At 39.6% G+C, this 11,677-nt stretch overlaps 1 protein-coding gene across 1 annotated transcript in view; it reads left to right on the forward strand.

The window, feature by feature from the left end:
• LPA (lipoprotein, Lp(a)) overlaps positions 1-11,677 on the forward strand; it is a 135,040-nt gene that overhangs the window by 112,341 nt on the left and 11,022 nt on the right. Inside the window, exons 28-30 of the mRNA XM_011975969.1 lie at positions 331-490; positions 7,711-7,892; positions 10,671-10,791. Coding sequence (XP_011831359.1) covers positions 331-490; positions 7,711-7,892; positions 10,671-10,791 — 463 coding nt within the window. The remainder of the gene's footprint in view (positions 1-330; positions 491-7,710; positions 7,893-10,670; positions 10,792-11,677) is intronic.

The raw sequence follows: 11,677 nt of genomic DNA on the forward strand, positions 1-11,677 counted from the left end.
TTTTTTTTTTTTAGTAGATACGGGGTTTCACCGGGTTAGCCAGGATGGTCTCGATCTCCTGACTTCGTGATCCGCCCGTCTCGGCCTCCCAAAGTGCTGGGATTACAGGCTTGAGTCACCGCGCCCGGCCTGAATATAACACTTCTAAGAACTTACAAAAATATTAGAATGCTATTAATCTATTGTTTTTGCTTCAGTATGTCCTTCTGCTTGCGAGTATACTAAAGAGAACAGTTATAATTCTGAAACTACTGTCCTGTTTGTGTCATAAATTGCTTCACATGTTTCTGCATACTACTAATTACTCAGCTTGATTCTGTCTATTTTCAGCACCAACTGAGCAAAGCCCTGTGGTCCAGGAGTGCTACCATGGTAATGGACAGAGTTATCGAGGCACATTCTCCACCACTGTCACAGGAAGGACATGTCAATCTTGGTCATCCATGACACCACACCAGCATAAGAGGACCCCGGAAAACCACCCAAATGAGTATGTCTTTGGTGTCAGTTATAAGAGGAGCAACAGCCAACTTAAGTTTCTCTTAGAAGAGCCATGCTTCAAGCTAACTTGTTAGGACCAAATTTCCCTTAGACCCAGAAGGTGTGGCAAAATGTCCAAACAACCTTGCTTTTGATAAAAGAGTCTGAGAGAAGAGATATTTTAGGCTTGCTATCTTTTCTAATAGTCTGATGGAAGCAGAAGGCTATATGGAGTTGATGAGGTCTTGCTAATGTAAAGCTCAGGAGATCAAATGATCAAATAGTTAGAGTGCCATTCTACAGTGTTCATGAAAGATCAGTGCAGTCTTTCACGCATGCAATTCTATCATTCTAACTTCCTTTCCCTGAAATGAAGGTTGTGTTCACCATTTTTGTCATGGGTCACAAGTAAATAATTCATATGTATATGAATATATATATAGAACCAGGTGTGTTCATTCAGACTAGTATTTATATATATATTCATATAGGTTAGTATTCGTGTATATGTTCATACAGACTAGTATTCATATATATATATGGTCTAAGGAAATGTGCAAAGTTTTCATGTCTGTCCTTGACTGATGACCAAATACCCTATAGCCTGCACAGCTGCAGACTGTATAGCCATACAATTTGCAGGACACACACACACACATATTAATATAATATAACATATATAAACCTGTGTGAACACACTGGGTTCTAAGCTCCAGTTTTCTGAAGGGATATGGGTTGCCAGGACAGGAAGAGCAAAAGCAAGAATGTAGATGAGAGTGAGGAAATAAACAGATATGGAGATTAAAATGGGCAGGTACATGGACAAAAAACCAGGTCGAACAAAAACTGACTTTCTGCCATAAATGACTATAAAAGATATATATAAAAAAAACTTTCCACATGTTGAAATGAATGAGCACAGCTCCATAACTATTCTAACTTTCTTCCTGGAGAACCTTCCTGAACTGAAGGGCAAGAAGTTGGAGCCAAAGCCAACCATAGCAGTTTTGCTGAACTGAGGAAAGAGACTAGAGTTTGGAATAGCTAAGAAAATGTAGATTTTCTAGGCTAGGTAATAATGAGAAAGAATTTGTGGTGAAAAGGAGCTGAAGGAATATGCATGGAAGTCTCCTCAAGTCTAATATAAACTGCATGTGCACAGGGAGAAATTCTACAAAGTAGGACAGAGAACCACTATGGGGGAAAGGACAAATTCAGGGAAACAGTGAGCTCAATGGAGATGCCAGAGCTCATGTAGCACTGAGGGGTATTGGAGTTCTGATCAGCTCAAGGAGAGATATCTCATTGAACATCTCGGGCATTCAGTAGAGACCCCAGAAAAGTCATACTTTAGGAGTAGGATTTATGCCTTCTTAGAATAAAGGCTACTCCAGAAACACCCTAGTAAAGCTTAAAAACCAAGTCTAAAAGGACCCAAATGATCTCCAAGTAAATTAACTGCCTGACAGAAGAAATCTCAACCATCACTGGAGGTAATTAACTTGATACGGTGCTCTGTAATGTGGCATTCACAATGAGTGGCATATATTTAAAAATTTGTGAGGCAGAAAAAAGCAAGTAGTGTGATCCATAACTAGGAGAAAAACTAGTCAATATGAATAGACCAAGAAATAGTAGAAACGATGGAATTGACAAAGAAATTAAAGCTGTGTATATATGATAATTGTGTTCAAAGATTTGAAGAAAACATGAACATGAGAGAAACAAATGCAGAATATCAAGAAAAAGCAAACACATAAAACAACCAAATGGAAATTAAAGAACTACAAAAAAGTGTAACCTTAATAAAATACGCATTGGATGGCCTTACTATCAGTTCATACATCACAGAAGAAAAAGTGAACTAGAAGATAACTCAATGAAAGCCATACAATCTGTAAGACACACACACATACATACACACACACACACACACACACACACACAGAGAGAGAGAGAGAGAAGCTGAAAAAAATAAACAGAACCTCAAAGATATCAGTGAAAATATCAAAAGATTTAATATATGGGTAAAGCAAGTCACAGAAGGACAGGAAAGAGATATTGGGACAGAAAAAAATACTCAAAGCAACGACGGCTGAAGACTTTACACATATGAAGAAAATGATAAACTCACAGTCAAGAAGCTCAATGAATCAGAAATAGTATTTTTAAAAGCAAAACTCTATGATTTACTTGGGTACATCACAGAAAAATCATCCAACATCAAAGATAACAAGGATAATCTTATAAACCAGAGGAAAACAAGATCATTTACGTAGAGGAACAGTAATGCAAATGACTGATGCCTTCTCCTCAGAAACAATGGGATAACATTAAAGTGATAAAAAGAAATAAAAGCAGATCAACCTAGGACGACATGTCCAGCCAAAAACAAACAAACAAACAAAAATTTTTAAAAACCCTTTAAAATAAACGTGATGTAAATATATATTCTGCCACCTCCAGAGGAAACAAGCAAAAAAACAAAGGAAAGTTTGCACAGCAGGCTTCTGTATTAAAAGATGTTAAGGAAAGCTATTTAGGAAGAAGAAAAACAATACCAGATGGAAACTTTAATCCATACTAAGTCACGAAGAGCCCTGGAAATAGCAAATGTCGATGTCAATATGAAATACTTTTATTTATCTAATTTTTAAATTTATTTAAAGGACAATTTGTGATGTTAATTAAAATAATAGGGGTATATTGTTGTTTCAATATATGTAGTAGTAAAATTCATAAAAGACAGTAGCAAAAATAATGCAGAGGATAAATTGAAGCATACTGTTAATGAGTTTTTTGCATTATCCATGAAGTTATATAATATTAATACATGATTGAATGTGATAGTTTAAGGTAGGATATTATAAATCCTAGGGCAACCACAAAAATTTAAACTGAGAGGAATAGATAATAAGAAGAATAGTCCTTTTATCCAAAAGAAGGAAGGAAAAGAGGAATGAAGAATATAAAAGATATGATGTAAACAGAAAATACATAGCATTATGGTAGACATAAACTGAACCACATTTTAAGCATATTAAATGTAAAAGGACTAAGCATTACAAATAAAAGGCAGAGACTGTAAGTTGAATAAAAACCACAGTCTAAGTGTGTTCTTTCTAGAATAAATACTCTTTAAGTGTAAAGATCTACTTTAAACATTGAAATATGAAAAAGGATATATACCATGAAAACCTGAATCATAAATAAGCTGGAGTGGTGATGAATGGATGCAGGCACTCTAAAGACTAACAAGTGAATGTGGTGAAATCGAAGAAACAAAAGTATATACATGCTCAATGTACAAAAACGGTTTTTCTGTATACTTTCTATGATCATTTGGAAAATAAAAAGTCTTAAAGCAATATCACTGATAATAGTATCAAAATCAAAAAATATTTAGTGATACATTTTACACACTATGCTCAAGGACTATAGACCTTGCACTAGAAAACATTGTTGAGGAAAGAATTAAAAGATCTAAATAAAGATACACCATGCTTATAGATTAAAAAACTCCATGTCACTTCTCGTGAAATTGATCTTTGGATGAAACCCACACCCAAGCACTATTGCAGCAGTCCTTTTTTGGAAAAAAAAAATGGAGGACTCACATACCTTAATATAAAGACATATAAAAATACAAGAATTAAGACATATGGTATTGGCCAAGCCCCTTGACTCATGCCTGTAACCCCAACATTTTGGGAGGCTGAGGCAGGAGGATGGCTTGAGCCCAGATGTTCAAGACCAGCCTCAGGAACAGAGAGAGAGAGACCCTCTCTCCACAAAAAATAAACAATTAGATGGATGTGATGACTTGCACCTGTAATTTCAGCCACTCAGGACGCTGAGGGGAGAGGATGGCTTGACCCAGGAGATCTAGGCATGAGTGAGCCTTGATCATGCCCCTGCATTCCAGCCTGGATGATGGAATGAAACTCTGTCTCAAACAAAAACAAAAACAAAACAGGGTATGTATTACTGTCCAAAAGAGTATGAAAACCTAAAAAGGGATGGTCCAGCACCAGACCCACATACATTTATGGTAAATTGATTTTCCATATAGATGGCAAAGCAATTCAATGGAGACAAAAATATTTTACAAAATCATTCGGAACCATTTGGATATCCATGACACAAAACAAAAGCAGAACTTGACTTTTGCCTTTCATCTCAACTTATTTTGAGATATCTCTTCCACCTAAGTGTCAGAGCTGAAACTAAACCTGAAATAGGAAAGTTCCATGAGAAAATATAAAATCTTCACAACCTTGTAGAAGGCAAACTTTTTTGAGGCAGAAGTCGGTAAACTCTCACTATAAAAGAAAACAAATTATGATGTGGGTTTTCATGACAACTCATGCTCACCAAAAGTCATTGTTATGAAAATAATTAGGCAAGTAACATATGAGAAGAAAAATGCTCTCTGTCCATATATCTGACAAGCGGCTTGTGTCCAGAATATAGGAACATTTCTCTCACTCACTAAACAGATGACAAACAACTTATGGGCAACAGATTGAATAGGCATTTCTTGGGGACAGATTGATGTACACATAGCTGATAAGGACCTGAAGAAAATGTCCAATATCTCAGCCGTGAGAAATAAACAATTATAATCATCATAATATGTCACCAAACACCCAAGGGACGTGGATATCATTAAGAAGACACCACAAACAGTGGTGTCACTGATGTGGAGTGAGGATGTGCAACTCTCTCTTATACTGGTGGAAGTGCAAAATGAAACAACCACTTTGGAAATCAGTCTGATGCTTTCTCCAAAAGTTCAATAAATGCACATTTACCCTACAAACCTGCAATCCTATTCCTGAATATTTACCCCATGGAGATGGAAACATAAGTCCATAAAGACATCTACAAGAATATTCATAGCAGCTTTATTTTTATAACCCCAAACTGTAGACAACTTCAAAATCAATAAGAAAATGAATAAATAATTTGTGATCTAGTCACACAATGGAATACTATTCAGCAATAAAAGGGAGCACATTATTGATACTCTCAAATAGCATAGATGAAGCTGAAAAATACTAAGTTAAGGAAAGATACCAGATAACAAAAATGAACATTATGTATGAGTCTATTGATGTAAGGTTCCAGAAAGGTAAAACTAATTTCTGGTGAAAGAAACCAATATCATTTGCCTCTGGCCATGGGAAGAGAGTAGCAGAGACTGAGCAGTAAAACAAAGTTGTTCTGGAGTGATGTAAATGTCCTGTATCATGACTGAAATGTGAGTTACACAAGTGTACATGTTCATCAAAATTCATCAAACTACATCTAAGATCTGTGCATTTGACTATACATGAAAGTGTATCTCAGTTGAAAATAGATCAAAAATCTCCCTAGAATACTACACTTGCTAACACATCCAGTTGCTTGGAGAATCAGCTTGCTGGAATGGGGACTCTAGGCTTGAGACTGGGTTACCATGTGTAGAGTCTCTACAGAGACAGTGTTGCATTCCCATGGTACGTAATACATTTCAAGTTTTCTCAGATAGCCACATATCATGAATGTGAGGATTCTGAGAGGTTGGAGCAACATTCCTGGGAGGAATGAAGGGAAGCACATTTTCCAAGATGCCCCTACACCGGGGTCCTCACTGGCTGTGATTTTTTCTTTTTCTTTTTCTTTTTTTTTTTTTGAGACAGAGTCTCGTTCTTTCACCAGGCTGCAGTGCAATGGTGCAATCTCGGCTCACTGCAACCTCCGACTACCGAGTTCAAGTGATTCTTCTGCCTCAGCTTCACGGGTAGCTGGGACTGCGGGTGTGTGCGTCACTGCCCTCAGCTAATTTTTGTATTTTTAGTAGAGACGGGGTTTCACCATGTTGGCCAAGATGGTCTTGCTCTCTTGACTTCATGATCCACCCACCTTGGCCTCCCAAAGTGCTGGGATTACCGGCCTGAGCCACTGCGCCCAGCCTGTGCCTCTTACTCAATTGTTTTCTGACCCCTCCATAGCCGATGGACCTTTTCAGATCCCATGGTCTACCCAGCCATCTCACTTTATGCTTTGGGTCCCACTGTTCCTTCGTCTCATCCCCCTTCTCTCAGTCCTGGAGTTGCTGTGGCCAGTGGAGGATGGGCTGAGAGCAGGAGAGGAGATCCTGCCCAGGAACCAATCCTAGACAAAGAGTATCATATCTGGGAGCTAGTTTTCCAGGACAGCTTTTATAAGTTTTGTAGACTCAAACCCACTTGACCCAACTAAAAATGTATTGACAGTAATACTATTTTCATGGTTGTTTTTCATTGTAAATGCAGAGCCTTTTAGCTACACGATGAGTACAGACAGCAAGGGAGGCTGGCCTGGGAATGATATCATCTTGGATGGCATTTCCTCCTTGGAGAAATATATGTTAGTTCCAAATCACATGTTATTATACAGTCCTATAGAAAGAGATAAAGAGAGCTAGACAGATATAGATGCATTTGTATGTGCATAACAATCTATAAGACACACGTCAAAATTCGTACCAATTCCTCCAGGGGTATGTGCTTGGCAGAAGGTAGAAGGAGGGTATTCTGGTTCCTTTCTTTTGCACATTTATGTATGATCTCAGTTTTTATATGGAGTGTTGATATGGTTTGGCTATGTCCCCACACAAAATCTCATCTTGACTTGTAATCTCTATAATCCTCATAATCCCCATGTATCAAGGGCAGGACCAGGTGGAGGTAATTGGATCATGGGGGCAGTTTCTTCCAAGCTGTTCTCATGACAGTGAGCAAGTCTCCTGAGATCTGATGGTTTTGTACATGTCTGGCATTTCCCCTACTTGCACTTACTCTGTCCTGCCAGCCTGTGAAGAAGGTGCCTGTTTCTCCCTTGCCTTCTGCCATGATTGTTAAGTTTCCAGAGGCCTCCCCAGCAATGTGGAACTGAGTCAATTAAAACACTGTTCTTTGTAAGTTACCCAGTCTGTCTCAGGTATTTCCTCATAGCAATGTGAGAATGGACTAATACAAGCATATACTACTTTAGATATTTTAAAATAAAAATTATCATCTATCTTTGAAAGGCATGCACAAATGGGAAGATTAGGAACATTTCTGTTGTGGCAATTGTGTTACCTTTAATGGAAATATTTCAAAGTCACTTGTTAAGACTTTGTTAGAACAAAATGTAGAGGCTGCTGGGTGTCCTTGAATATTCTTCTGCCTCCTCTAACTTGTATTACTTTGGAATTTCCAGTGGTTTGACAATGAACTACTGCAGGAATCCAGGTGCTGACACAGGCCCTTGGTGTTTTACCATGGACCCCAGCGTCAGGTGGGAGTACTGCAACCTGACGCGATGCTCAGACACAGAAGGGACTGTGGTCACACCTCCGACTGTTATCCCGGTTCCAAGCCTAGAGGCTCCTTCTGAACGAGGTAAGAAGTCTGTGTCCAGACATCTATGTGCTTGGACAATGGGATGAAAAGACGTGAAAAACCACACTGATGCAGAAGCCTTTAGAGCTACACAGGAGCTCGAGTGTTAGTTGAGGGTCTGCCATGCCCAAGGAAGCCTCAGTGCCGTCCCTGGGAAAGCCAGGGCTGTGACTTTTGGCACCACTTGTGGGACTAATGACTTTAAGACTGGCGCAAAACCTCCAGGGTGCTCAACTTAACCACTCACCTTGTTCTAAAATGGGTTATGTCAGTGTCCCAAATTCCTATTTTAACATGCTGTCAAGTGTGTGATTCTTTCCAAGCCAATAAGCATTTCCAGTAATTTCTTAAAATAGACAGTGTTTGTTGCAGTCTTCAGCATTGTGGCTCCTGAGGAATGTGGCCCCTCAATCTGTCAAACTAAAGAAACCTGTCATGACTGCATTGATTCCGTATCGTCCTGGGTCTATGTGGCTGCCTGGCTGTCTGTAATCATCTGTTTGTTTTGTGTTGTTTTGTTTTCTACAGACTGTATGTTTGGGGTTCCTCCTCATTGCTCTGAGACTCTTATTGGGACTTTGAGTCTTGGATCAGGGGAAGCAGAGTTGACATTAGATCTTAAATGATTGGGATAACAAATCCATGGGGGGAAAAAAGCCACTTGTACTTGTCCCCTATTTTCTTTCTGCGGACCAATCAACTTGTCTATCCAAGTTACAGAACACCCTGGACTTTTCCTTTGTGTAATTTGGTTGCTTGTGGTTGGTCTGACATGTGAAGGGACCTTGAGCTGGGGAAGCAGCTTGGCCTCCAAGTCCACTGATGACCAGCACCCTGAGATTGCCTAGGGAGGTGGCGCAGGGCAGTGATGAAGATCATGAGAGCCACACTGCCCGTCATCACATTTGGGCCACTCCTGGGGAGAGCAAGAGGGAAGAAGGAGAGGTTAGGATGGTAGGAAAGATTCTACTTGGCCAGTATTATTGTAATGTGGCATAATGTTCTCTGGATTTAGTGTGAGTTGATAGTTGACTTTTTCCTTGATTGGGTGTTTTTGTCTGTTCTGCAGAAGCATCTTGGTGGCTCCTCTACCTCAAAGTCCCTTGACGGGGTCGGTTCCATTTCTCCACTTCTGGCCCAGTCTGGTATACGCCGCTGACTCTCACTTCCCAGGCTCTCTATCGTTGACAGGCTGCCTTGAATTTAAGCCCAGTCTGACTTACCTGCCTCAGACATCCATGGTAGTGCCTGGGACTCATGCACCTTTGACTCCCATGGAAGGGAAGTGCAGTAGCTTCCCAGGTGCAATTCTGGTGTCCTCACCCACATTGAGGATGTATGAGAATCAGGTTCTTAGAGACTGGAGAAAGAAGCAAGAATGGGAACAAGATTTTTCCCAATGGACTGTGAGATTCCCCACCTTGCCTTGATGTAAGACAAGTGAGGTTAACCCCAAGCCTGGTGAGAAGGGTTCCCACCAGACACTGGGAAATCCTGAGGATGGTTTCCTGCAGAAAGATGTGGTTGGTGGGATAGTCAGGTTTGACTCGTGCTTGAGAAAGTTAGAGCCTCTGGTTGGAGAAAGAGTTTCATAACTATTTCATTTCCACCAACACATTCAGCACAAATAATAAATAAGTAAAAATAAATAGAAACATTCAGTTTTATTTTGAATAGTAGGAATAGGGTATCATCATTTCTGTAGTTACTCTTTTAGTACAGTGATACATATCTACTGTGTGTAAGGCATACTAGCAGAAATTGAGCTCAGCACTAGAGAAGACAATTGCATTCCATGCCATGCTTCTTTTTTACGAAAGACTTCTGTAGATAGATTCTCAAAACAACCCATGGCAAATGAAAAGTTATTTGGAAAACTCAGGTTCCAGATTCACTGGAGTGTAGAATCTCTGATTGGTTGGGGAGGAATTTCCTCTTGCAGTTGTTATTAATAATTATATGAATAATTATTAACTATATTAACATTTATAATTTTGAAGACCTTGAAGGGCTAGAGACAACAGAGAAACATTTTTGAACACCCTTTGTAGCCCCTGCAGTGTTGTAGACATTGGTGGGTGGTGCCAAAGATAGGACACTGTCCCTACCTCCACAGACCTTGCAGGCTTGCTGCAGAGAGAAGGCAGGGAGGAGGAAAAGAATAGAGGCACATGTGTGTAAATCACCCCCACAGTAGTCGGTTAGTCATGGGAGGCTCCCCAGAGGAACTGTCCTGAAGCTGGCTGAGAGAAGGCAACATTTCAACATAGGACAGTTACCCTTGCTACGTAAAATCACGTACACACATGCACACATGTGTACACAGAGACTCACATGCAAAAGAATCATTCATGCCTTTCAGTAAACTTTACATGGTTTAGATGATGATGGTGATGATGACGGAGATGATGGAAAGAATGACATCATGTTCTAAACATATTACATCGAGTCAGAATAACAATGAGAAATAGCTATTTGTACCAATCAAGGTCTTCTCAGAAAATATCTCATTCTAATGCCGAACTATACCAATTTCTTTAATCACTTCTCCAACAAAATAGTTAGAAGGTGCTTATATTTCCTTGAAAGGAGAGTGTCCTGTGTTGTTTACTACCACTTTTTAAACTTGGAAAGAAAAATCTAAAAAGTGTTTATGATTTTACTATTTAATTTCACCTTTGAGATGTGAAAAACTAGCGCTTGGAATTCGTCCTGAATTAAACGACACAATTGCTAACTTGGACTCCAAGGTGAATTCTTTCCCACCTTGTGCCACAGCATCCTCTTCATTTGATTGTGGGAAGCCTCAAGTGGAGCCAAAGAAATGTCCTGGAAGCATTGTAGGGGGGTGTGTGGCCCACCCACATTCCTGGCCCTGGCAAGTCAGTCTTAGAACAAGGTAAGAACAGGCCCAGAAACCATCTATACTGTCCTTCCACATAGGCCCCACAAAACCCTTCTACATTTACCCAGAACCCACACAGCTGAGGCATCAGTTCCTGCCTCTATGTTTTCTGAAGGAGGAAAAGATATAGAAAAATAAAAAAAATTATATTATCCTAAGTTCTCTGCTTTGAAAACAGCCAAAATTGTCATCTTTGAGGGTTCCTATGAATATCCATTGTCTCACTGTCAGATGAAAAGAAAGGGAAGTTTTTAGAAATGTGACACTTTGCAGTGAGAGAGGACAAGAGCAAACTTATCTACAGTCTATCACAGGCACAGATTTTTTTAAACACTTTTGTGAATCATTGAATTCAATGCCGAGGCTACTCATCTATTCACAAACACATGAACAAATTATAGGTCGTGATCCCCATCAATTAAGATTGATTAGTCCGATCCCACAGAACCTGGACCTTCTGGGTATCACTTCAGTGGAACATGCCTTTCATAAGTTCAGTTTTCTTGGGTATCTCTTAGGAAACAGGCCGCTGTTCTCCCCTAAAGAGACTTCCTTTCACAGGTTTATGAAATGCCATCGACAAACCTGATCACATTGCATTTCACTCTGCTGTCGATTTGATTTTTCTTTACTTTATTGGTTAGAAACTCCCTGCTCTATGGAGCTTTCACCTTCCACATATTTCAGATTCATTCTTTCCTAAACTGTGTGGTGGTCGATGTCCTCATGGATTTATCAACGTGCTGCCATCATGCACTTTTTATCTGTGCTCTTCATTACAATCTGTTTCCGAGTGGCTCACACCATTATTCTGAGCTATCACCTGCCTACGCAGTCCTAGAAAGCAAGTGATTCAAGAAACATCCCCCAAAAGTAAAGG

The sequence above is a fragment of the Mandrillus leucophaeus genome, unplaced genomic scaffold (genome assembly GCF_000951045.1).
Source record: "Mandrillus leucophaeus isolate KB7577 unplaced genomic scaffold, Mleu.le_1.0 Scaffold160, whole genome shotgun sequence".
NCBI lineage: Eukaryota > Metazoa > Chordata > Mammalia > Primates > Cercopithecidae > Mandrillus > Mandrillus leucophaeus.